The 24,652-nt window shown below is 44.0% G+C and overlaps 1 protein-coding gene and 1 long non-coding RNA gene across 3 annotated transcripts in view; one reads left to right on the top strand and one right to left on the bottom strand.

The window, feature by feature from the left end:
* Nucleotides 1–24,652, top strand: part of PAPPA (pappalysin 1) — a 240,734-nt gene that overhangs the window by 105,201 nt on the left and 110,881 nt on the right. The window contains exons 8-9 of the mRNA XM_014830350.3: nt 2,729–2,857; nt 8,493–8,584. Coding sequence (XP_014685836.3) covers nt 2,729–2,857; nt 8,493–8,584 — 221 coding nt within the window. The remainder of the gene's footprint in view (nt 1–2,728; nt 2,858–8,492; nt 8,585–24,652) is intronic.
* LOC139046350 (uncharacterized) lies at nt 7,618–24,602 on the bottom strand. 2 transcript variants are annotated; one of them, XR_011506268.1, is made up of 6 exons: nt 24,204–24,602; nt 22,997–23,073; nt 18,213–18,293; nt 14,265–14,409; nt 9,986–10,052; nt 7,618–8,611 (listed from the first exon to the last, which is right to left on the bottom strand). It is a non-coding gene; the product is annotated as an uncharacterized lncRNA (long non-coding RNA). The 2 variants fall into 2 exon arrangements; XR_011506269.1 differs by lacking the exon at nt 22,997–23,073 and having other exon boundaries at nt 7,620–8,611; nt 24,204–24,599.

The following is a 24,652-nucleotide window of genomic DNA, read 5'->3' as shown; positions in this document are numbered from 1 at the left end:
ATGCCACACATGACAGGTCGTGGCCACTTCTTCATGGCTGTACCCAACCAAGGTTATGTGTGGTTATCTGTCACCTCCATCCTTTCTAGAATAGAAAGTATATATAGCATAACTACAGTGAATAAGAATGTTGATAATTAAGCATTAATAGTAATGGGTTAGCATTTATTAACTATTTATCATAGGTGGGATACATATGTGCTTTGTATGTGTTCTCACATTCAATCTGCAGGAAAACGCTGTGAGGCTAGGTTTGTGACTAATTTGAAATAGGCTTAGAGAAGTGAACCACCTGCCTATGATTTCTCAGCTAGTAAGTAATGAAGCCAGGATAGAAACACATATTTGCTTGCCTCAAAGTTGTGTTTATTGAGAAGGAGGAGGAGGAAGATGGGAGGAGGGAAGGCAAGGAGCGGGGAGGAGGAAAACATTCACAAATATTAGCAGAGCACCTTAAATATTATCAGCCATAAATCATTTGTGACACACACCACAAGTGAAAAACACAGTGTAGTGAAGTACTTTTTACAGTCGTACACTTTTCCACAGAAGTGCTCCAACTGTTTCTGACAGTGACCATCTTCCCCCAGTGGCCTGGGATGTAGCCTGAAGAAAATTTCTTATTTTATTCCGTAACACGGCCATATAAAACGTACCTCCATATTTTAGACGAAAATGAATGTGCATTAGAATGTGTGTCATCTTTATCTTGTGCCTTCATGTGTCTCCTGGGAAAACCACTCTTGCCCCCACAGAATATTCCAGTTTTAGAAGCACCACCAGAAATATACATTCATTAGTGTAGAGGTTGATAAAGTATACAACAAACTAAAAAAAAAAAAACAAAAAGAAAAAGAAAAGCCTATGATTATATCAACAAATTAGCATTCCAGAGGTTTACAAGGCAACAGTTTTTCACACATTCATATACTATCTCAAGCTTTTTATGCATGTCAACTACTTATTTTTCACTGACAGAGCACTAATGAAATCCCCAGGGACTTCTGGTCTACCCCTAATATTGCTGTCTGCTCCAGCACTGTGGAAACCAACTCGCTTTTAGGTAATAAGCCGAACATTCTCAGGAAGGCTATGTTCTTCACCGGAGTCCTTCAGTGCTCATTAACTCCAACCCATCGTTGTGTTGAGAGTCAGGAGACGTTGTCTATCCTTTGCCCCGGCACCTGTTATCTTATTGGCCTTATCCGAACAGCCCCAACCCTAACAGCAGCTGAAACAACAGATGGGCAGGAGAACTTGAGATTTTTTTGACATCGTCCTTTTATGAATTCCTCCCCCCCACCAACTCTGGAATCTCATAGGAATTCTCTTCATTATCATTTTGTGTTTTTTCCCATAGCACTTTTTTATTATTAAAAAGTAAATTATTGACGTAGAGGGAGGTGAAAGACAGGAATAACATCTCCCTTTGAAAATGGTCAAAAAAGAAATGGGGATGGTGATTCGGTCATGTGGAATAGACATAAATATATCTTTGCCTTGGAGGATAATTGGCAGTAGCTAGGCTCAGTTGTTGGTAGGATGGGCTCAAGCAGGGAGCTGAGAGGGGCTAACCAAGGAGAGGGAAGTAATCTGGTGTAAGATTGAGTGTGAGGAAGTGAGACTAGGCATTGCACCAGGAGATCTTGAGAGCAGAGGAGAGATGTAATCTAGGCAAGTTGGAAATCTGGCAGGAACAAGTGCCTGGAATTGCAATTCCAGGACAAGATCTCCCTTTGCAAGGCATGAGATTGTTAAAACAGGCCTAAACTAGGGATTAGGAAGGCTGAATGCAGGATATTATTTAATGGCATGTGATTGTAAGCAAGTTGCTTAACCTCTCTAGGCCTCAGATTCATCATTGTAAAATAAACATGAAAATACTAATACACGTGTAGGGTTGTTTTGATTCTCAAATGGGAAAATACATGGAAAGTGCTTAGCCCTGGGTCTGATATTTAATTAGTGAGGCTGCTACTATTATTATTTTAGTCAAGAGTGAGAAACATAGGGAGGAGCAAGTGTTGGGGAGAAGGAGAGTCCCTGGATGTGCTCATGTGTAATGAGGTTCCGGCTCAGGTCTTAACATGAGGAGAAAGTATCAGACAGCACCCACAGAATCTGGCATGGGACTTTCCCACCTCCTTGCCTCTGCTTATCTCTCTTGTTTTTCCCGGATGCATTCTCCCAAACACCCTCATAATGGGCCACATGCTATCTGATTCTTATCCACCAGCATTACTGTAAAGGTTAAATTAAAGATAAAAAGTACCTAGTAAGAGGGCCAGCCTGGTGGCGTAGTGGTTAAGTCCACACGCTCTGCTTCAGAGGCCCGGCTTTCATGGGTTTGGATCCCAGGTGTGGACCTACCCACTGCTCATCAAGCCATGCCGTGGCAGTGTCCCACATACAAAATAGAGTACATTGGCACACATGTTAGTTTAAGGACAATCTTCCTCACCAAAAAAAAAACAGCCCAAAAAACTACCTAATAATATGCATGTTCACATGTCAATTGATGTGTTATTATTGTTATACATTTTGATGTAGTCCATCATGTGTAAGAGAGCATCTTAGCCACGGTAAACCTGAAAAATTATTGGATAACTGAATGTGCATGTGATTTCAAAAACAAGTAAGACTGATAGAAGAATGCACTCAATGAGATCAGTTTGTCTGCCCCCAGCATTGTGTCTATATAGCTAAGAGTCTTCTTTATGTTTTCCAGGGATCTAAATCTTGGCAGTGTGTACCAGTACCGTGTTATCACCATTTCGGGAAGTGAAGAGAGTGAGCCATCACCTGCTGCCATATACATCCATGGAAGTGGGTACTGTGGCGATGGCGTTATCCAGAAGTAAGTAGATCTAACTCAAGAAAGGGGAGGGGAGATGCTAATTAGACCAAGAGATGATCAGGGTACAAAATAGAAGAGCTTATGGAGTACTCTTCAATGTGTGAGATGTGAGTTACCAGTGATCCCCAGCAGCCTATCAGTTGGACCACATACATAGTTGCATACATTCTGCAACTGGTTTACTGGTCTCAGAAGAAAAGCATTGATTGTTTTTGGAACATATACATTTCTTAAGTTGGTAATACAATATATGACTTCAATAGAGCTACCAGTCTATACTTACTACCAGTATGCTCCTGTTCTTAGTGGTTTTATGTATTTTACAAGGATTCTCTTTAGTCTTTTCCATCCCAGCCCACATTCAGTTAACAGGACACAGTGCCTCTAGGTCAAAACACTTTCACATTCTTTGCTCGTTACCATTTACGTTTCGTAAAACTGCCTATTTATGTGTTATTTCTTTTGTATCATGTTATATAAACAATTTACAAAATGGGTCAAAGATTCATAAAAATAGCAAAATATTCTAACTCACTATAATGTTGAAACCATAAATAGTAAACAGTACTCCAGAATGAGTACTGAATGTGGATATAAGTATAGGGAGGCAAATGAGTCAGTAAGTGTAAGGATTCCACACGAGCAGCCAAAAAGGAAAAGTGTGATTAGAAAATGTAAATCTGCATGTCTAAAAAATGGATTTTATTGGATCACCAGTCTATTCATCCCCTCGTCCAGAGGACAAGATGTTATGCAACTGCGAAATAGGGGCAAGAAGCCATCAAGACTTTTGCATTATTAAAAAAAAAAACAAGTAAACCTTTGAGTTTCTTCCTCCAGAATAAGCACAAAAATGTTTTTTGTCCCAAGAGATGAAGAAGAGACCAAAAACCATTCATGATTGCATTCATTATTGCTAAAACTGTGTTCCCTATTGCTAACGTAGTTGCAAGCCACACTATTGCTAACACACTTTTAAAACTGTGGGCAGATTTAATGATAAACATTATATGTGGAGATGGCAAAACAAGCTATTGGCAACATTTCTTCATTAAATGGCACTGTTGGGTGTCACATAATATCTGTGAAACATGGAATTGCAATGACTATTTCTGAAGGGGGACGGGCGCTGTAAAGAGGATTTGTTTCACAGTTGGATGAAATCACTGATGTGCAGAACATGAATCAGCTCATAGGTGTGGTACATATATGAAAGAGAAGTGCTGGATGACGATTTCTTCAGTTCATCATTGATGCTAGTGCTGGAAGGGAAGAGAGATTTAATTTGGTCCTGATGACTTTGGGATATGCAATGTAAACTGGAAACCTGCTTTGGGATGAAAGCACCAGCGAGGAACACAGCAAGGATGGCACAGTTATGCAAGTAAAGCGTTTGCACGTGAATCTCCATCCACATAGACATCCAGTTATTGGCCAGTGGTTTGCCTTCTGATCATGACTTAGCATGGAAGGGCATAGGGAATGTTGCGAATATGATCAGAGGAGGGCCAATAAGTTGCATCTTTTCAACTTGCTGTGCAAAAAGATAGTAGTTTGTACAAGATTATGCTCCCTCTACACACTGAAGGATACTGGCTGTTACAAGAAAGGTACTAATTCAAGCTTTTGAAATAAAGGATGACATTTCTTAAAAATATTGACACTGATAAGACCAAGAATGATTATTTGCATAATTTCAAGTGGCTTGCTGAAGTGGTCTATCTCAGGAATACACACTCATGTCTTACGTGTCCTATACCTATTTCTTTTGTATCATGTTATATAAACAATTACGTGTCCTATACCTAAGGTTGAATTGTCAAGATTTTAATATGGAGAAGATAATCTAAGAATTTTTAAGTGTTGAATTATGGTGCAAACCACCTGATTGCCAAGAATTTGACTCCTCAAGCATAGAAGATGAAGCTCCTCATTTGTCAGAGAATAAAATCCTTGCTATGCTGTTGTGTATATTTAAGATTCATATCCAAATGCAACAACTGAATGTGAAGATACAGTTTCTCATGCTTAATGTAACAAAACTGGGGAAAGGAAAGCCATTTGCTGTTCTCTCCCACATTACGACATCAACTTCCAGCTTTTGAGGCAACTCTTGTTTGATGGAACACTGAGCAACTGAGCAAGGCTCTCTCCAGGGAAGGTGCCCATCATTTGTGGATCCAAGATTGAGCTGCATATCCAGAATATCCAGGGAATACTTGTGGTCATTGCTGACAACCCATAATTGCGATTTGGGATTTTCTAATTTATCATAAAGAATAAAAAAAGAAACTCACCAGATTGGAACCTGATCTACAACTCAGTCTATCCATTTTGGAGCCAGAAATAGATGTATTGGTAAAAAACTGCAAACAACATCATTCTTCTTCCTGATCTAAAGTTATTATTATTATTATAATTAATTTAAGTAGTTTTTTTTTTGAGGAAGATTAGCCCTGGACTAACATCTTTGCCCATCTTTCTCCACTTTATATGTGGGATGCGTGCCACAGCATAGCTTGATAAGTGGTGCACAGGTCTGCGCCTAGCATCCAAACCAGCGAACCCCGGGCTGCCAAAGAGGAGCTCGTGAGCTTAACCACTATGCCACTGGGATGGCCCCTAAATAGTATTTTTAACTTAAAGTTTTTTAGTATTTTGTCTTAGAATTGGTATCCTGTATAGACATCAAATAGTTATTAAGTTACCTGCAGGTACCAAATAGTTGTTGACACGCTTTGTAGAAAACTGAACACAGCTTATGGAAGGTTCCCTAAGGAAAAAGAAATTCTTTGAGGAAAAGGAGAGATGTCATTTTAGTTAATTGGATTTTTCATGGGATGATGCATGCTAAATTGGTATGTATGTGTAAGAGGATTTAAAAAGAAATACAGATAGACTCAACACTCAATGAGGCCCCAATGGGTGAAAGCACTAGAAGAATATTATAGTAATGCTAACGATATTCGTGAATATTTGTTGAGCCTCTGCTATGCACAGTGCACTACACTGTTACCTCCTTGAGTCCTTCCAACAACCCTATGAGATGAGTCCTGTCACCATGCTTTACAAAAGAGACAGCTAACAGCCAAAGATTAAAGTGGTTGCTTCAAGCTTACACACCCAGTAAGGATCAGAACCGAGATGTGAACCCAATGCCCAGGTTCTTATCTGGATTCATTATTGCCTTGCCGTGTGACCCACAGGCCTGTACAGCTATCACGTGAAGAAGTAGCTACGTGCTGTCTGCTATGTCCCAGGCAATGTGCCAGGCATCAGGGTACTAGAATGACAAAGACTCTGTCACTTCCTTTGACATCTTAAAGCCCAGTCAGGGGGCTCTCAAGTAACAGGCAAAGGCATCAGTTTGACAAGTGCTGTGATAGATGGAGCCCAGTGTCTCTGGACACAGAGAAGATGGCCACCCGCTCCAGCCTGGGAGGTCAAAGAAGGTTTCTCAGAACCTCTCTATCTAATGAGAAATCTGTCATGCTTAGAAGATATTTGTGGTGACCCTAATGTTTTGCTTAAACCAATAGAACATAGTGTTTGGGTGGTGAGGGAAGGCGGGTTAGAAGTGTTCTTTGTGGCTTAGGGAAACCAGCCCAGGTTAAAAAAAAATCTCTCCCCAGATAACCCATGAAATAGCTAAGAAGCACAAGGCCATCACCAATTTCCAGCGTGCGAGATGCACTGGCAGAGATTGAAATATGGGCCCAGATTGGAAGAGGGACTTCTTTGCTCATGGGTTTGCAGACAGGAGAGAGCTTGGGTGGCTCTTCAGAGATCAATGCAATGTCCTAGCCATCTTAAGGCTTGATTGCAAGGCACCATCCTGCGACTCTGACACCTCCTAAAAGCAACAAACATTTCCCAGTGCTAATTGCCCTGCCTGGGTGAAAGGAAAAGTCTGAGGCCTCTTCCATGCTGTGACAGGTCCCAGCTGGTCTCTGGGGAGGGAGGGACAGCTGCGGCACACTCTGCAGAGAACTTCCAGGACAAAGTGTAAATGGAAACTGCGATTCCCTGAGCCTCTACTGTGTGTCACACACTGTGCCAGCCACTTTATGTTCTGTTCTTGCACCAACACTAAGGAGTCAGTATAAGTATCTCCATTTTAACCCATGAGAAAACTGAGATTCAGCATCTAAAAGAGCACTGTCGAGTATATTTTTCTGCCATGATGGAAATTTATTCTGTGCTGTCCAATACAGTAGCCAATAGCTACATTTAACTGTTGAGGAGTTGAAATGTGGTCAGTGTGACTGAGGAATGGAATTTTAAATTATTTTAAATTTTAATTGATTTAAATAGTCAAAGATAGATCAGATAGAGAGATCAAGTGACTTGTCTGAGATTACACAACCATTTTGGAACGTGGGATCCAAACCCAAGTTTTCTGTTTCTAAATGGATGTGAATTTCCCAGAAAGTGGCAGTCTTTCCAATCTTTCAGTTATTACTGCTCCTTCTCTTCTCCTAGGTCCAATTTAGAAAGCATTGCTCATTTTCTGCCTACCCTAACCTCTGCAGAGTCATCCATAGGTGATGGAAATAATTCCTTAAAAAAAAGACATGAGGAGGCATTTTTAGGGGCCGGCCTGGTGGTGTAGTGGTCAAGTTCATGCACTCCGCTTTGGCAGCCCAGGGTTCACTGGTTCAGATCTCGAGTGTGGACCTTCGCACCCCTCAAGCCATGCTGTGGCAGGTGTCCCACGTACAAAATAGAGGAAGATGGGCACAGATGTTAGCTCAGGGCTAATCTTCGTCAGGCAAAAAAATAAAAGAGGAGGCATTTTTATTTCCTGGCAGCATGCTTCCACAGGCCTTGGAGTTCTTTTTTCTTTTTAGGAAGATTAGCCCTGAGCTAACTGCTGCCAGTCCTCCTCTTTTTGCTGAGGAAGGCTGGCCCTGAGCTAACATCCGTTCCCATCTTCCTCTAATTTATATGTGGGACGCCTACCACAGCATGGTGTGCCAAGCAGTGCCATGTCTGCACCCGGGATCCGAACTGGTGAACCCTGGGCCGCTGAAGTGGAACGTGCACACTTAACCGCTGGGTCACCTGGCCGGCCCCGGCATTGGAGTTCTTAACACTGTGAAATGATACACCCAATGGAGAATGCAAACCTTTCTGATAAGAGGAATACCAAACTTGAGCATGTGAATAAAAAATATCTTTACTTTTAGGTGCATTGGAGGAGTTGGGAGGGAGTTGAGGCAGGGCTTCGTGAAAAACAGCATTTATATATTTAGAAACTCCAAATTTTCCTTCAAATCTACCATTTTAAAATGGCAATGAGAATTGCCACACACAAAGGAACAAGGTCTGTTCATCCATTTCTTGCTCTCATCTGACTTAACCAACATAACTGACAAGATCTCAGAGAATGAGTTGGAAGCAGGAATTCTATTTCGTCCTGGGAAACACAAAATAAGACAAATGCAATCGCATCCTACAAATTTATACCTTTTATGCATCTCATTTTGAAGATGAAGAAACAGAGACTCCAACTGGGAAAGAGACTTGCCCCAGGGCTCATGGATAGTTCATGGCCCAGGGAAGAAACTTTTCTGTGTCCGGCTGTGGTTCTGAAGCTGATGTGACCAATTTCTCTTCTCTGTCGGTTCTGCAGAAGCCAAGGCGAGGAATGCGATGACATGAATAAGATCAATGGTGATGGCTGCTCCCTTTTCTGCAGACAGGAAGTTTCCTTCAATTGCATCGGTAAGTCTGGCATTTCTTTGGGCTTTGCTGGAGAAGTGGACAGTGCGAAATTGTTAGTCAATTACAATAACAGCGATAGTGATGACTAAATAATGTTACTCCTTTATGTTACAAATATTTATTGAGTCCCTCCTATGGGCCAGGCACTGTTTTAGCTACCAGAAAATACAGCAATGGTGGGAAAAAAGGCAGATACTCCTGCCCCCTCATGGACCTTATGTTCCCATAGATGACGGCGATGACTAGTAACGTTTTTGCTTGAGCTGTACATTACATATATTATCACTCTTCTTCAAGCTAACTGTCCAGGATGGTTATTAGGATAGATTTTTAAGGCTTTTATTCTTACTTTAGAGATGAGAAAAACCAAAAGCCAGACAGATGATAAAACATGGTCAGAGTCACACGAGTTAGAAGTGATTGAAGACAGAACTAGAACTTGAACCTGATTTTGTCTGATTCTCAGGCTCGTGCTCAGTTCATTTTGCTACACAACCACCAGCCAGGATCCAGGAGCAGCCATGGTCCCCTCTGTACGCTCAGAACATTGGGCGGTCTCTCTGACTTGAGGAGGAGGAATAGCAGACCAGCCTGTGTTTAGAAAGCAAATGTCCTCTTCCCACCTCTCCCCAGTCAGATGGGAAATTTGTTCACTCCTGCCTTCTCTAGGAGTCTGGCTGATCTTGTTGTTTCAGCCCCACTTGGGAGGCCCTGGCCAGCCCGGGGCTGGTAAACAGACAGGGGTTGGGGGGCAGGGATGGAATTTTGAGCTGGCCCAGATGAGATCATGCTTCCTTTAAGATGCAAATCGATACCTGAAGATCAAAGGTCCCCAGGCTAATCCCCTGGGCTGGAGGTGAAAAGTAATCACAATTCATTTGCAAGTACAAAAGACAGAGGTGCTCTATCTGAGGAGGAAAGGGCAGCTACAGAGGGAGGAAAGCGGTAGTGGGAAGATTTCTCACTGAAAGGGAATTTTCGAAGGGGACTAAAAGGGAGGAAATGTCATCAGGTCCTCACATTTGCAGTGCATTACAGGAGTGCCTTTAGACTTTCCTTCTCCTGGTAGATTGTGGGCTCCCTGAGGTCTTTACCATGCATCCTTTGCCTTTTATTCCATTCTCAACACACATTTATTGAGCACCTACTGTCTCCTTGGCATCAAGTAGGGGCTGAGCAGTATGATAGACGTGCCCTGCAGCTGTGTGTGGATGGAAGAAAGGAAGATGTAGAAGGACAGCAGAGTTTCCAAGCAGCGCCTTGGATTTTTCAATGGCAGAAAGTTGTTTTCCTCTCCTCTGTTGATTTGAATATGGTCCATAATAAAGGCTTGATATTAGCCTAGTGGTATGGCAGAAAGAGCCTTGGACTAAAATGAAGAAAACCAGAATCTGGGCCCACCTGTGCTGAGAACTTGCTGCATAAAACTGGCCAAGTCATTTCTCTGCTCTGGGCCTCAGTTTCCATCCTATAAATAGAAAAGATTAGGTTAAGTGGTTCTTAAGAACCTTACTTGCACTTCTGTTGTGTGATTTGTAAGATGTGTGACTATTCCTCGTAATCCTGAGCTCTACTTGAACTAAACCCTCGCCTTTGCACCCTCGTGACACTCGATATTACTCTCAGATCATGCTGGAAAATATCTACCTATTTCATTCACACTAGGGTGGCATGTAACTTAAGTGCTTCTGGGAAGAAGGTAGGATGTGGTGAAGGTAGGATATGGTACCCTAAAAGAGGTGCTTGGGCCCTGACATCCATGTTCTGTTTGCTTTAGCATCTCATGTAGCAATAAACAAAAACAAGGGAGCCCCTTACATGTAGAAGCTCATGGTCCATGGAAGGGGTCTGCAAACTAGAGTCCCTGGGCCAGAATTATGTTCATAAATAAAGTCTTACCAAAATACAGCACACCCATTCCTCACATATTGTCTGTGGCTGCTCTCCTGCTACAACAGTGGAGTTGAGTGGTTGCAACAAAGACCCTATGGCCCAAAGAGCCTAAAATATTTACTATCTGGTCCTTTACAGACACCGTTTGCTGACCCCTGGTCCAAGAATTTGGAGTCTTTGATACTCTTGGCTATTGGACCCTTGTGCAGAAAGGAGGTGAAAATTAAAAGATGGTTCACCGTTTCTTAGAAAAAGAACTGAATTTTAAGCAAACAGTGGTAGGTCTGGGAGAGTATGTTAGAAATAGCCGTAGCTTATCTTGCCTTCTTGAGCCTCACTTCCCCTTTGTATTTTGGCCAAAACAACCATTTTGAAGGAGGTCAGTGATTTTCAAGCTGTGTTAACTGAAATGCATAAGAAGAAAGGAGAGAAGACGAGGGAGTTACCAATAGGATGAGACTTGGACCCTCGTGGATCCATTTTATATACCGTCATTTTCTAATAGGTTGTAAGTATTCTACAGCTGATGGTGATATTTACTGAACATCTGTTATATACCAACCACATTTATAAACTCTCATTCTCATAACAACTCTTTTGTTGTCCTGCTTTTACAAAAGAGGAAGCTGAGGCATGGGCAGGTGAAATAAAGATATGCAGTTAAGTGGTAGAACTGGAACTCAAGCCCAGAGAGCCTGACCCGAGAACTCACTGTGGTCAGCTACCTGCAAAAAAAGACTCCTCTTGCTCTAGTGGAGCTTTGGGGCTGAACAAGGAACATACAGCTGTCGAATAATTCATGTAATAAATTAATGGACTGAAATACAAAACTGTCAGTGGTGTGGATGGTGTCCAGGGAAGGCTCTCTATTACCCCTGCATATTGAGTGTGTTTTGTGTTAGAGGAAGGACCTCAGCTATGCCCTCCACCCTTGCCATTTAGAATTCCATTAGAGACACAGGGCATTTCGGGCATTAAGGAGTCTATCCAGAGATCCCACCTCCCAGGAACTACATCCCGAGGACAAACTCCATGGCTTTGAGTCTAGAAAACCACCTTCCTCTAAGAAGAATAGGTGAAGAAAACACAGTGAATCTTTGGCTCCCAACAGATCCAGCTTTAATGAGTCAGAGAAATGGGACTGGAGTGTGGGAGGCTTTGCTGAGGTGGACGTTGTTCTCATCATTACTTTTGTCAAGACAGTGGTCAAGATAGTGGCCAAGAGAACAGGCTTGAGTGAGACTGATGGGTTCACGCTGTGGCTTAGACATGTGGCCTAGGCTAAGCTTCAGTGTTCTCATCCAAAAATGGTGAAAGTCTGGGACTCAACTGTGAAAGATATTTACCAATATTTTTTGATATTTACTATGTGAATCCCCTTTCCTAGAAATAACTCTCCTTGTTATAATTATCATGAGGCAGATCCCAACACCTACTATGGACGTTGAAAATCCAAAAGTCTTCTCCCAGTCCCCCTTATAGCTTGAGTGTGGGCACAAGACCTACCCTCTCCCCCACCCAAGATATTGAATCAGAAGCTAGTCGTGATAAGACATAGAGACCTGCAGAAACCATTTTGATAAGGATGGTGGGAGTGGCCACAACCCATGCGTTTCCAAAGTACCAGTGACAGCATGTAACATTAGTGCTGAAGTGACCACGTGTAGCAAAGCTCTGAGGTGTCTTCACAAGACGAGCCCTGGGACCTAATTTGAGCTTGGAATTGGGCTTCAGAGCAAGCAAGCCTGACTCTCCAGCCCTCCCAAGGAGTATTCCTTAAGTAGCCAATATTCTTTGAATAGATTTTGTTTGTTTGCTTGTTTTACTTAAGTTAGCCAGAGTTGGTTTCTGTTGATTGTCACTTAGAACCTTGACTGAAAATTGTTGTCATAAGATACTATGAGGTTTAGCCCCATTCATAGCAAGTTGGATGTGCTTGATGCACATTAACTATTACTTTTCTCTGTGTTTTTGTGTGTGGGGGGTGTGGGTATGTGTGTATGTTGAGGGGTATCAGCAACAAGCACTATTTATGGATACCCATTAGGTGGTACACCCTGTGTCATCCACCTTTGTTTAATGTGAGCCTATGTGAGGTCTCTTATATCCAGATGAGGGAGCTGTGATGTCTTAACTTGCCCAAGGTCAAATAGCTCGTAGAGGTGTGATCCCATCTCCAGATGGAGTAGAGATCCCTTGCTTTTTCTACTCTTTCATTCTGCCTTTATCTGAATGAGTTCCTTCCTCCCTCCCTCCTTCCTTACCTTCCCACTTCACTTCTTTCCTTCCTTCCTTCTCTCCTTCCTTCCTCCTTTCTTCTTTCCTTCTTCCCTTCCCTCCTTCCTTCTTTCATTTCTTTCTTCTCTTTTATTTTTTGTCACCAAACATTTAGTAGGGCTAATGTTTTCCCTGGCTTTGGTAACACCAGTGTGAGGGTAGGTGACAGATTTATGGTGGCATTCCCATTCACTTTTCAGAAGCCCACACATCCGGAAGTATTCCCAAGGTGCCAGTGTATTATTATGCAACACCCTGGGACTTCCCTTTCCCACTTTCCTGCCCACAGCGTCCTCATCCCCCAGTACATAATAAGTTGCTTGTTAAAAGGAACACCGCCCACAAGATCTCTTAGGCAATGCAAGCTACATCCCTGGCAATGTGGAAATTATCTTGTCCTTTTCCCCCTTTTTAAAATATAACATACACCAGGCCTGAGGTTTCAGTGAAAAAATGTGGTATCAGTAAAATGATAACTCCCCCAACAGGCACTGGCTGGAGGCATTGTTCGGCAGCGTTGGGAATTCTGTTTCTAAAGCACTGAGTCATAAACTACAGACAGGCTGCTGATAAAAGCTGAAGGAGGGAAGGTAATGGTCAAATTAGTCAGACAAAATGTGAAGCATCCCCAAAAGGGGTTATACTTAGTAATATATCTTGAGCTGGTGCTGGAAATCTGCTACCTTCTGAGATGACATTTAATCCATTCCAGGAGAAGTGATTGTGGATGACTCCTCATGCTCTGTTTTGATTAACCACCCTGTGTCCTTCAGGATAGCTGGGTCCAGGTCTCAGTTTAGACTTGAGAGCCTGGGCTGCAGCTTAGCATCTCGGAGCCTCAGGTTCTCCCCTTGTGAAATGAGAGGGATTGGGCTGAGGGCTCTCCAGCTTCTTTCTCTGTCTGATGCTGAAGAATCCTTGATTTGTCAAACATTCATTTAAAGGCTTTGGGGTTTCAAATCCTGCTGGCTGCTGATATGTAGTTAGGAAAACAAAGCCAACGGACCCCCACGTTGTCTTTCCCAGACAGACACACACTCTGTGTGTCTCATTTTCTCCCTCCCTCCTCACTCCTCTCCTCTCCCCCATCCCCTGTCATTAACATCACTTTGTCTCTAGTCCCTGACGCAGCATCTCCAGCCCTGTCCTAGAGCCAGGGCCAATAACTCAATTATCTGTGAGCCAGATAAGGGGGAGGAGGGGGGATCAATCTGCCTCCCCACCAGTCACTGGGAGGGGTGGGGGTCACCAAGCCTTGTGGCCCTTCTGTCAGGCCGCCCTGGCCTGCTCCGAGCCCAGGCGAGAAAGGAAAACAAGAAGATGAATCGCCATGACTTCTTGGTGGATGTTCTGATGAGACTTTAAAACAACAGTGACTGAAAAGGAAAACAGCATCTGGTGGGGGAGGGGGACTGGAAGGGAGAGGAAGACTGGGCTCTGCTGGGAGTTGCATGTATTATTATTTTTCTTTTTAACAATGTGAAATCATAATAGACGATCCACCTCTCACCTTACCAAAAAATTAAAATTAAAAAAGCAAAATAAAACTTCTCCCGGCTGCACGTATGCCTTCAGACCTTCCTCTGCGGAAAACATGGGAACTTTCACCAAAATACCTCCTGGAAATAAAGCTTCCCTTGATTTGAAGACAGGCCCTTGAAAGAAGAGAAGAGAAATATTAGTGGTAATCATGGTGGTGGTGATGAAGGCAATCACGGTGATGCTCTATGAGCCAGGATGGGTGACATGTTTAGCACTGGCATAATGACATAGGGCATAAAGATTAGAAACATGGATTCTGGGTGAAAAGCCTGGCATGGATGCTTTTTATCTGTGCATCAGTTTTCTCATCAATACAATGGGTGGGTAATAGTTCCCACTTCTTATAGTGGTGGTGAGGATGAAAGGGAGTTATATATGTAAAGCATTTTAAAATGGTGGCACCTGGTAAGTGCTATATATGTGTTTGTTACTGCTGCTATGATTATTGTTATTAATATCATTAATTCAGAAATTGCATCAAGCCTCTCAGGAACCCTAGGAGGTAGATAATGGTATTATCCCAGTTTTGTTGAGGAAAGAAAGGGGTTAAATAACTTTCCCAAGGTCCTGGCAATAGCAGAGGTGGGATTCATGATACCTTAGGCAGAGTCTGCACACTTAATCATGAAGCTATGTCATTTATTAGACACCCAATTGTGCCAGCCTCTGTGCTGATAACCCTTTGTTCAAATGATTTCATTCATGCTCCCAGGAACTCAGAATAATAACGCCCATTTTGCTAATAAGAAAACTGAGGTGCTGGGAGTCTAAATGAATTGCCCTAAGTCCTACAGCAGGTAGTTCAGAGAAGGAGAGAGACTTCAGACCCTGTCTACTGTCTCTAAAGACTGTGTCTGATATCCGGACAAACCTGCAAAAAGCGGTAGAGAAATTCTCTTTTCCACTGTTGGTGCCCTGGTGCCATTGACTCACAGCAGGAAAGGAGAGCGAATGCCTATGTCCCTCCTGTGCCTTTTTCATGAGTCATGAAAACGACAACTTCAAGTTATTATCACCCTATAAATGTTCCACTGCATGAACCCCATGCCCTCAACATGGGACCAGTCTGTGTTTTGGGCTGTATTTTCATTTTTAACAGCCCAGTCTCCATTGACAGTAGCCACGTTGTTTTTTTAACATGGGAGAAGTTTGCCAAGTAATCCTGTTGTCATGGCAATGTGTTGGTGGCAGAGGAGGCTGAGTTCAAATGTCTGTTGTTGTAATTACTCCCTGGGTCATCTTGGGCATCTCCTATCCTCTGAGTCTCACTCTCCTCTTCTGGGAAGTGGACGTAATTATAACACCTACAGTTCTGTTCAGAGGTAGATAGAAATAATACCTATAGAGTGTCTAGCACAACGCATGGCAGTTTGTGGACCCTGAAGAATGTCAGTTAAGACCACTTCACCTTCCCATTCTTCACTCCCCATCTCAATTGTGAAGATGCAAAGGTCGCCAGTCCATCTCTGGCAAAAGGGATCCTGAGCTGGATCCTGCATTACAATGTGGTGGTCCCTTATGCGAAGTGACTGAGTCCCCTTGATCTCAGTTTCTCCAGCTACAAAGTGATGGGGGTGGGCTGGATGAGCTCCCAGGGCCCTTTCAGGGCTGACTTCCAGAATTTCAATCTCAGATCCTTATTGTTTTTAAACTGTGCATTTTAAAAGAAATGAGGGCTTGGGGAGGAGAACGAAATTCCTTTAACCCGGAGGGTCAAAGGGGGTCACTGAGGGGACAAAGGAGCAGGAAAGGGAGGCGATGGGGGGAAGGCTGCGTGCGGAGCAGGACCAAGGATCTGAAGTCCTCAACCGGGAGGTCTGATGGAGGCATTCAAACGCCCTTGAGTCAGCACCGGTTAGGATCAAGCTTGCCATCCAGCCTCAGACCACGGCTTACCACCTCCTTTGGAAACCCGGGAGGCCTACCCCACAGAGAGGCCAGGCTGGAATGAAAAGAAACAGGACGGCTTTGACGCCAGAAGGGAGGAATTCTAACCCTCAGCCCAGGTCGGCTTCCTGACTCTCAGGGAGAGGTCAGCCTCAGAAGGGCTTGGAGCTTGCCTGAATTCGAGGAATTGAGACCAAACCTTGATGTGTGCCTTTGAAACGCAGCCTGAGTCCAAGGCAGGTGAATCTGGGGAGCCAAGAACAAGGACTTCTTTGTGGCATTTAACGTGACCAGAAGCCTGCCCGCACGTCCATGTGCCTTGCTGTGCTTCTGCACAGTTATGACTGAGGTAGCCCAGGAGAGGAGAGAGGCCTGGGGGCCGGGTATCGGGGCTTTTTTCCAGCTCCTGGCTCTCTGCTCTTTCTTGGGGACTCTGTTAGGTTGCAGGAGACATTTAATATTCATGAGCTGTGATCTCCATTTGAAGGGAGTGCCCTGGGGGAAATTGAAATATTAAGCAAGTGAGGGATACAGACCTAATTGTATCCTCCTTTTCTTTTTGGACAGAGGAGTAATGTGCTTAAAATAAAATGATGGATGGGCAGTCGGGATTGTGTGAAAACCCCACTGCTATAGCCTGCAGAATAAATCGGCTGCGTGCTCTAACATATGCAGTCAGAACCCGGCAGAAGATGGTGCAAATTGGCTGCAGGGGTCCCGTCGTGTCATTCATTCACGCATTTATTGATGCCTGCTGTATGCCAAGCCCCGTGCTAGCTGCAAAGGAAACAGCAGTGAACAAGGGGAGGCCAGGGAGGCTCGGGAAATGACACTAATAATTATTTAAATGTAATGGTTGAAAATGCCGCTAGTGGAAATATTTGGAGGTGTATAACTGAAGGACCTCCTTTACGTTGAATGGTCAGGAAATGCCTCCTTGAAGACAGGACATTGAAGATGAGACTTGAAAGTTGACTAGGAAATGGATAAATTAGGGAGACTAGGAGTAAGTTGATGGAATGAGGATGGCACAATGTTTCGACTATTACATCCTTGAGGCAAGAAAGAGCTTTTGAAGAGGTCAAAGGAAGCCAGCATGGCCGGATGGTAGTAAGGAAGAGAAATGTGACCGGCGCCTTGCAAGCTCTAATCCTTCGGGTGCTTGAAGACCACGGTGAGGCTGTTGCTCATGCCATGAAAGGACAAGGCAACGCCTATGTTTGCATTCTACATTTTGTATCAAGCCCTGCACTCGGCAGAGTAGACAAGCATATGCTTGCATAGATGAGGGTCAGAAAACTACTGGCCGGGGCCAAACTCAACCTGTTGCCTGCTTGGGTAGACAAAGTTTGATCGAAACACAGCTATGCCCCTTGTTTTCGATGTTTGCCGCTATAAAGACAGAGCTGAGTAGTTCCAACAAAGACCTTGTATGGCCTACAAAGCCAAAATATTTACTAATGGACCCTGCACAGAAAAAGGCACCAACAACCGCTGGCATAGATGGATGCGTGTTTAGGTGGGAGAAAGAATGGCCAGTTAGGGAGATCAAGGCAGATGAGAGATAGAGAGGTGAGGTTATCACCTCATCCGTCTCACTCCTGGGCCTATAGCAGCGTAGCTGTAATTGTACTGACTCCAGTTTCCCTCACCCTTGAGGGAAAAAGTCATCCTGTCCATCCCTGGGTCCTCAGCAGCTAGCTCAAGGCAGTCATTGTCTGATGCACTGAACCAAATGACACTTCGAGTCAGAAAAGAGGAGCCCAGAGGAGCCCAAACAGTTTACCGCCCAAAGCCTCAGGCAACCTCCTGGATCCCCCCTGCCTGTGAAAGGAGTGTGTTGATATTTATGGAGAACATACTACGTTGTCTTATTTCAAAGCGGCAGCACCCCTGGCAACCAGGCATGATTATCACCACTTTCCAGATGACACAGCAGATTCCCTAAATGTTTAAGTGGCTTTTGAGAAAGTGGCCTCCATTCAATAAATATTTATTGAGCTGGAAACCGCCACAAGAGGAAACAAACCTTCGTGAATGCCGCATCCCATGCCGGCTGGCTGCCACACACACACGCAAGGCACTCAGCTCCCTCTTGATCTTCAGGAGGCTGCAGGAAGGCAGGGCCGTTACTCCCATTTTATACAAGGAGAAACTGAGGCTCAGGGAGATAAAGTGACTTGTTCGAAGCAGGTGATTCTTAAGTGGCAGAGCTGGGATTTGAACCGAGATCTGCTCAACTCCAACTAGCAGAGCTGGAGTCCTTCTCCAAAATACCAGACCTTCAGAACAAGGTGTCTTCCATCGCATCATCCCAGACAATAGTCATAATAGTAGAAATAGCTCGGTGTTGATTTAATTAATTTAATGCTTTCTCTATTACCTCCTTTGATTAATTGTGCTCACCCTATGAAGTAGTTTTAAAATTATGCCTGCTTTATAGATAAGGGAAAAGCCCAGAGATGTTAAGTCATTTACTCAGGGTTCCCAGTAAGGGATTCCTGCCCTGGAAGTCTGGCTCTTAAGCCCTCAGGCTAAACTACTAATTTATGCTACCTCTTGATCATTAAGCTTATCTAATGAAAAAAATGTGTACTCTGAAGAGCTGAACAGCCTACTTGCAAACAGATAATGAGAAGGGGAAACAATGCCCAGTGCAAAAGGAATCTTCCCATCACAAAAAGATCCTGGGGTCTCTTTAAGAAACACTGTCTGAAGTGTTTGTTTACAGATCATTAACTACTTAACAGAGGGAGAAACGAAAAGCGACTTTTTCTTTGCTGCCACTGATTAAGTAACAAGAAAAAATTAAGATAAAGCAAATTTGAAATTACAATAATTTTGAAGGGACTGCATTTTCCATTTTTTAATTTGCCAGACAGAAAGATAATATACTCCCAGCTCCCAGTGTCTGCAGCCCAGCTTACAGGCACTAAGGTTGCCTTCTCTGTCTTCCAGACAGCAGCCACGGGGGTCCTCCAAAGACAGCTGGAAGCTAATGTGACCAATCTCACACTAGTTTTTGTCTATATGTATTAAGCACTTGCTGCATACAAAGCTCTGTGCTAGGCAGGGTGCAGACGGGAGTGACAAGCAGCAGCAGCAGAAGTCCTTCACTGGAGGACTTCAGAGGACAGGGGTCATTAAGCATACGTAAGGATTGCTGTGAGGGGACCCCAAGAGGAGTCAGGCCCTGGTGGGGGAGCTCGTAAATCCGTGAAAGTTTCCCGGACAGCCGGGCTTAGTAGGGTCACTCGCATAGCTCTGCCACTATAAAGGTCGAGATTGAGGGTTCTTTTGGGGGTACCGTGCGTAGATTAGTCCCAAAGAAAGCGACTCAGGGTAGCCGCAAGATGGGTGGGTGGGTAGGTGTGATCCTGTAGTGAGTAGTGGTTTCTGGGCAGAAGCATGCCACGCTGGGAGTAGTGTTTTCAGATCAACCTTCCCCACCGTGGGATGCTCTTCTAGGGCCAATAAAATACTCTTGGCAAACTGACCTGAAGAGAAATAAGAGTGATTTTGGCTTCCAATGCCAGTCAGAAACCCAGCTCAAATTATCCATAAGATTGAACTAAACTTTTAACCGCCACTGTTGGCAGGACTGTGAAAGCTCCCGGCTGGAGCTGGTCCCTCAGTTCAGAAGTCCAAAACCACTCGTATAGCTTGAGTTCAGCCTCATTACTGACGAGAGGTCTGCATGAGTGTCTTCAACCCATCAACTTTCCATTTGTTTTTGTGCCTTTTGCCAAGAGAACTCCCAACCAGGGAGCATGAGAGGAGAAGGCAATTGACCTGACCCAGAAGCACAGGGGACCACTTCTCTGCTCCAGGCTTGGTCTCCCTTTCTTTTTCCATCTGTGAAATGGGAGTGATGTTCTTTACTTTGTAGGGTACTATAATGTATTCTTTCATTCATTTATGAATTTATTCATCGCATATTTATGGAGAACCTTTCACATGTCACGTCCATGCTAGGCACTGAGGGTGCCAGCTCTGCTGTGCTTAGAGCAGTTCCTGTTCTTCAGAAAGTGATCAATAAATATTGATTATTAGAGTTATTAAAAATAAGAATCTACTCCTTACAAGGAGAGCACACACTGTCCCTGGCAGAGATCAGGCAGAAGATTGAGAATCATTACTCAGCGAAAGGATGAAGGGGAGTCTATTATGTAGCATGATGAGATAGACAGATTTCAGTATATTTCTCCCTCACCTTGAAGTTCTGAACTCCTGGGGCCTCTGAAGTGTTACCCTCTTCCAAGTTTCCTTAACCTCTCTGGCCATCCCTACACAGACCTTCTTCTGCCCATCCTTTAAATATTAGCACACTCCAAATTCCATGATGGGCCCACTTCCCACTCTTCCTGAGCCCATCATTCAAAACTGAAGCCTCCCAAATCTCTATCTTCAGTCTGGGGACTGTCTCTTGACCTATGGACGTGTATTTCTAATTACTTTATTGGATGACCCACAGGCGCTCAAACTCAACACAGTGAATACAAGGCTTACCATTTTTCCTTCCAGACCTACTGCAACTCCTGTTTTTCTTAGTCTCAACTGGTGGCGCCACTAGCCAACCAGACATTTAAACTGGAAATGGAAACATCCTTAACTCTTCCCTCTCTGTCACTTCCCACAATCAAATAATTGCTATTCTGCCCATTTTACTTTGAAAGCTTTTTCGCCCTCAGTCCCTCCTCTCTCTCCCTGCCTTCATCGCTCTCCCTGAGTTCCGTCCCCCATCCCCACTTCAGCTCCTGCCAGGGTTATTGCAAGAGAACTCTAACAGGCTCCCGGTTCTCCGTCTTTCCTTGCCTCCGTCTATCCTCCAGTATAGTGAGAGCAAGCTTCCTAAAATGCAAATATCATTTTGTCACTCTCCACTTGAAAGCAAAATCAAGTGGTTCAGCAATGCCCTCGAGACAAATTTGAATTCCTTACTATGGCATTCAAGGCCAGTGTGGTCCGATCCAGTCATTTGCACTTCGTGCTCCAACATGTTGCTTTGCACCTCCACACTGTTTCCAGCTTCCCTTCATTTGCTCAGAGTCCACCTGCCTGGAATGTCTTCCCATCACCTCTTCCTCCTCTCAGAGATTCAGCCCAGGTATTATCTCCTAAGGGAAACCTTCTCAAGTTTGGGTAAGATTGAAGTTTGGGGGTCCCTCTTCTGTGCTCCTGCAGCATCTCATACCTCAGAACAAAATCTTGTGCAATCAGTAATTTACTTGCTTGCCCTTCTCACTAGACCGAGCTCCTAGAGTGCTGAGACCAGGTTGAATTCCTTTGACTTCCCAGGATTCCGTCCAGGACCTGGCAAATAATTTGCGGCTCGGTAAATATAGAATAAATGAGTAAAGGAAGAATATGTTTCTCGAGACAGTTTTATTTTTCAGGCAACAAATTGTTGTAGAGCTTGTTGCTCTTTAGAGTCAGACAAACCTCAGTTCAAATAGCAGGCTTTCCACTTTCTAGCTGTTGTTGGGGGCAGTATATCTCAGTTCCAGCAGCTCAGAGGGCTAGTTTCCTGCCCAGATTCCGGAGCTCAGAGGCTTGTGTTGAAACCCTAGTTCTGCCACAAAAGGAGTGAGGACCCCTTTAGTTTCCTCATCTAGAAAATGGCAGTATTACTATATTGATATGTTCTTGATCTTTCTTTGAGCTTTGTGTAAAGGAGAGATGGGTTCCAATGTAATTCTCCTTCTCTATCTCAATAGTGACCATGGTCATAACTCTTTGACAACCTCCAAATGTTTTAGGATTTTAGAAGAAGGGATGGATAGAACCAGTGATTTTGGTGGTTTCTTAGATCACCCACTAGAACTCTCCAATAATCCAAAATCAAGCTGCTTTTCAAAACCAAGACCTTTCAGGGAGGGAGCCTAATTAACTAGTAGCTGGAAAGGACTGCAGGTAGGCCACCCCCCAGCCAGGGAATTCAAAAGGAAGTGGGTAGCTGTGTAAATAACACTGCTTTAAGGGGCATTTAAGCCAATGCTCTTTGTTAAGGAAATTGATGGCTTTGTAAGTACTGCCTCTGAAGGGAGTACTTGAGTTGAAGGTTCTGATCTCCCTCGTAAATTCCCTAATGGACTGTGGGCCCGGAGGCTGGGCCCCAGTGTGTTCAATCACTTGCCAACAAAAACTTGGATTCCGCTTTAGAAAAATTAAAAAGATCGGACCAAAACATAAGTTATTGAGCCCGTGCAGTTTAACTGGCACAAGGTAGCAGAGATAAATTGCTTCCTTTAGGGAAAGGGAGACCCCTGCTCTTTCACAGCATCTTTTTTCACAGCAAACGTCGTTCTAAGGCATCTTCTATACAGCTTCTCATTTTGTCCTCCTGACGTCTGGGAAGATAGTCATTATTTCACCAATTTGCTGAAGAGGAAACTGGGACTCAGAGATGAAGTGTGCTGCTCGTTGACACCCAGCTAATTAGGGAAGAGCTGGGATATGACTGCAGCTCCCTCAGACCCCTGAGCCCCCAAGTACCACAAAATCATCCCAAGGCATGTTAGAGGGAGTCAGATCAGCTTGTCTCATTAGATCCTCCTCAGTAGCCACATCCACACAAAAGGAATGAATTTGGCAGCATGGGTGGATTAAAGGGCATGGATTTGGCAATCAAACTAGTCAGTATTTGATTCTTGCTTCTGGAACCTGTGAAGCCTTAGGTAATGACTTAACCTCTTTAAACATCAATTTCTTCTCTGTTAAATGGGATGATAATAGCACTGAACGCATAAGGCTCTTCTAGGATTAAATGACATTAAATATTTTAAAATATTTAACATAGTGCCTGGTACGTACCAAATCATCCTGTTATTCATTTAGCAAACACACTTGCTACGTGGTAGCTATCATTTTAAGTGGAGAAGTAGATGACGCTGTGGAAAGACAGAGAGAGGGACAGCTAGTCTTTCTGGGGTGGACTGCCAGAGAGATTTTCCAGAGGAGTGTTAGGTTAAGCTATGGATAAAGGATGAACGGAGACTAGTCATAAGAAAACCAGTGCTGGGAATTTAAGGGAAGCTTCTGCAAAGGTGGGGAGGTGAGAGGGAATGTGGTCCATTCAGGAAGCTGCCACATTTCAGCTAGTCTGGAGCTGAGACTAGAGTACATGCAAGAAGAAATGAGAAGGCTGCAGAAGCAGGCAGGGACCAGATTATGCTTTGCCAATTGTCATGAAGCATTTGTTGGAAAATGATGCATGAATATCTCACTGTCTTCTGAGGCAGCCAATTCCAATTTCAGACTAACTCTAGCTTGCTAGAAGAGTTTTCTACTGTGTCCTATCTGAGCAGCCATCTCTTTGCAGGTTATGCATCTCCATACCTATAGGAGCATTGCTGAGTGATCAGCCTGTCTTAAGCCCCAATCTCTGCCCATATCTTAGGTCATCAGTGGCCCAGACTTGGTCTGTCCAGCCATCTCTAGGACCAGAGAAGACTTCTCTGACCTCTGTTCTGGAATCTACAGCCAGTAATGCACCTGCAATCTCATGCTTTTGTTTGGGCAAATACCTTCTCCAGTTGGTGGAAACTGACCTCAGAGTGACCACTACTCCCTGGAACTTTTTCTGAACATGAATAGTTATCCTGACTCTTATCATCTCTGATCAAAAACAGCAGTGGTTTTGATCGACGTGTTCAAATGTTCCGGGTTAACTCTAAGGTTTAGGACCAATTTTCCCTTCCTTCCTTCCTTCCTTCCTTCCTCTCTCCCTCCCTCCCTCTCTCACTCCCTTCCTTCCTTCCTTCCTTCCTTCCTCCCTCCCTCCCTCCCTCCCATTCTTCTGCCTTCCCTCCTCCCTTCCTCCCTCCCCCCATTCCTTCCTTCCTTCTTTTCATTCGTCTTTCCTTATTGGGAGGAGAGAGAGACATGTACACACATTTTTGTAAGAACAAAATACCGTTCAACCATACAAATCAAAGAGCATATAGATTCAAACTAACATAAAATCCTCTCCAAGAGCAGAAGAGTAACCCACCCATCCTGTAAGATAAAGAGAACTTACCTGAGTGGGATCCTGCCCATTGACTCAGCTTCTGCTCTTTAGAGCACTGCAGTGTGTCTCATCAACTTGGAGATGGAGGGCACTGTGGCTTGAATGTCTCATCTTTTTGGATGTATCTGAACCATATGGCAGGAGGATGGTTTTAGAGGCAGGCCAGACCAATCAGAGCTCCAGGTAGGAGGGATCCACTTTAACAGTCTTGTTTCTTGCATGGGAACCCCACCAAGAACCCAGCACACTGCAGTCCCTTTAGTCACAATCAGCTATGCCAGGCTGGGGTAACTGTCTTGGTTTTCATGTGGTGCCATGATTCATCCTCTATTCCTTGGCGACTGTTAACACAGCATCCACTTGTCCAAAATTGTCTCTTTTCTGGAATCTTCAGGATGCCTTAACAGGCTGATGGGCTTCTTGTTTTACTGGATTGAAGGATAGATAGGCATATGTGT

The sequence above is a fragment of the Equus asinus genome, chromosome 10, assembly GCF_041296235.1.
Source record: "Equus asinus isolate D_3611 breed Donkey chromosome 10, EquAss-T2T_v2, whole genome shotgun sequence".
In the NCBI taxonomy this organism is placed as follows: domain Eukaryota; kingdom Metazoa; phylum Chordata; class Mammalia; order Perissodactyla; family Equidae; genus Equus; species Equus asinus.
This window is presented reverse-complemented; position numbering and strand designations above follow the sequence as displayed.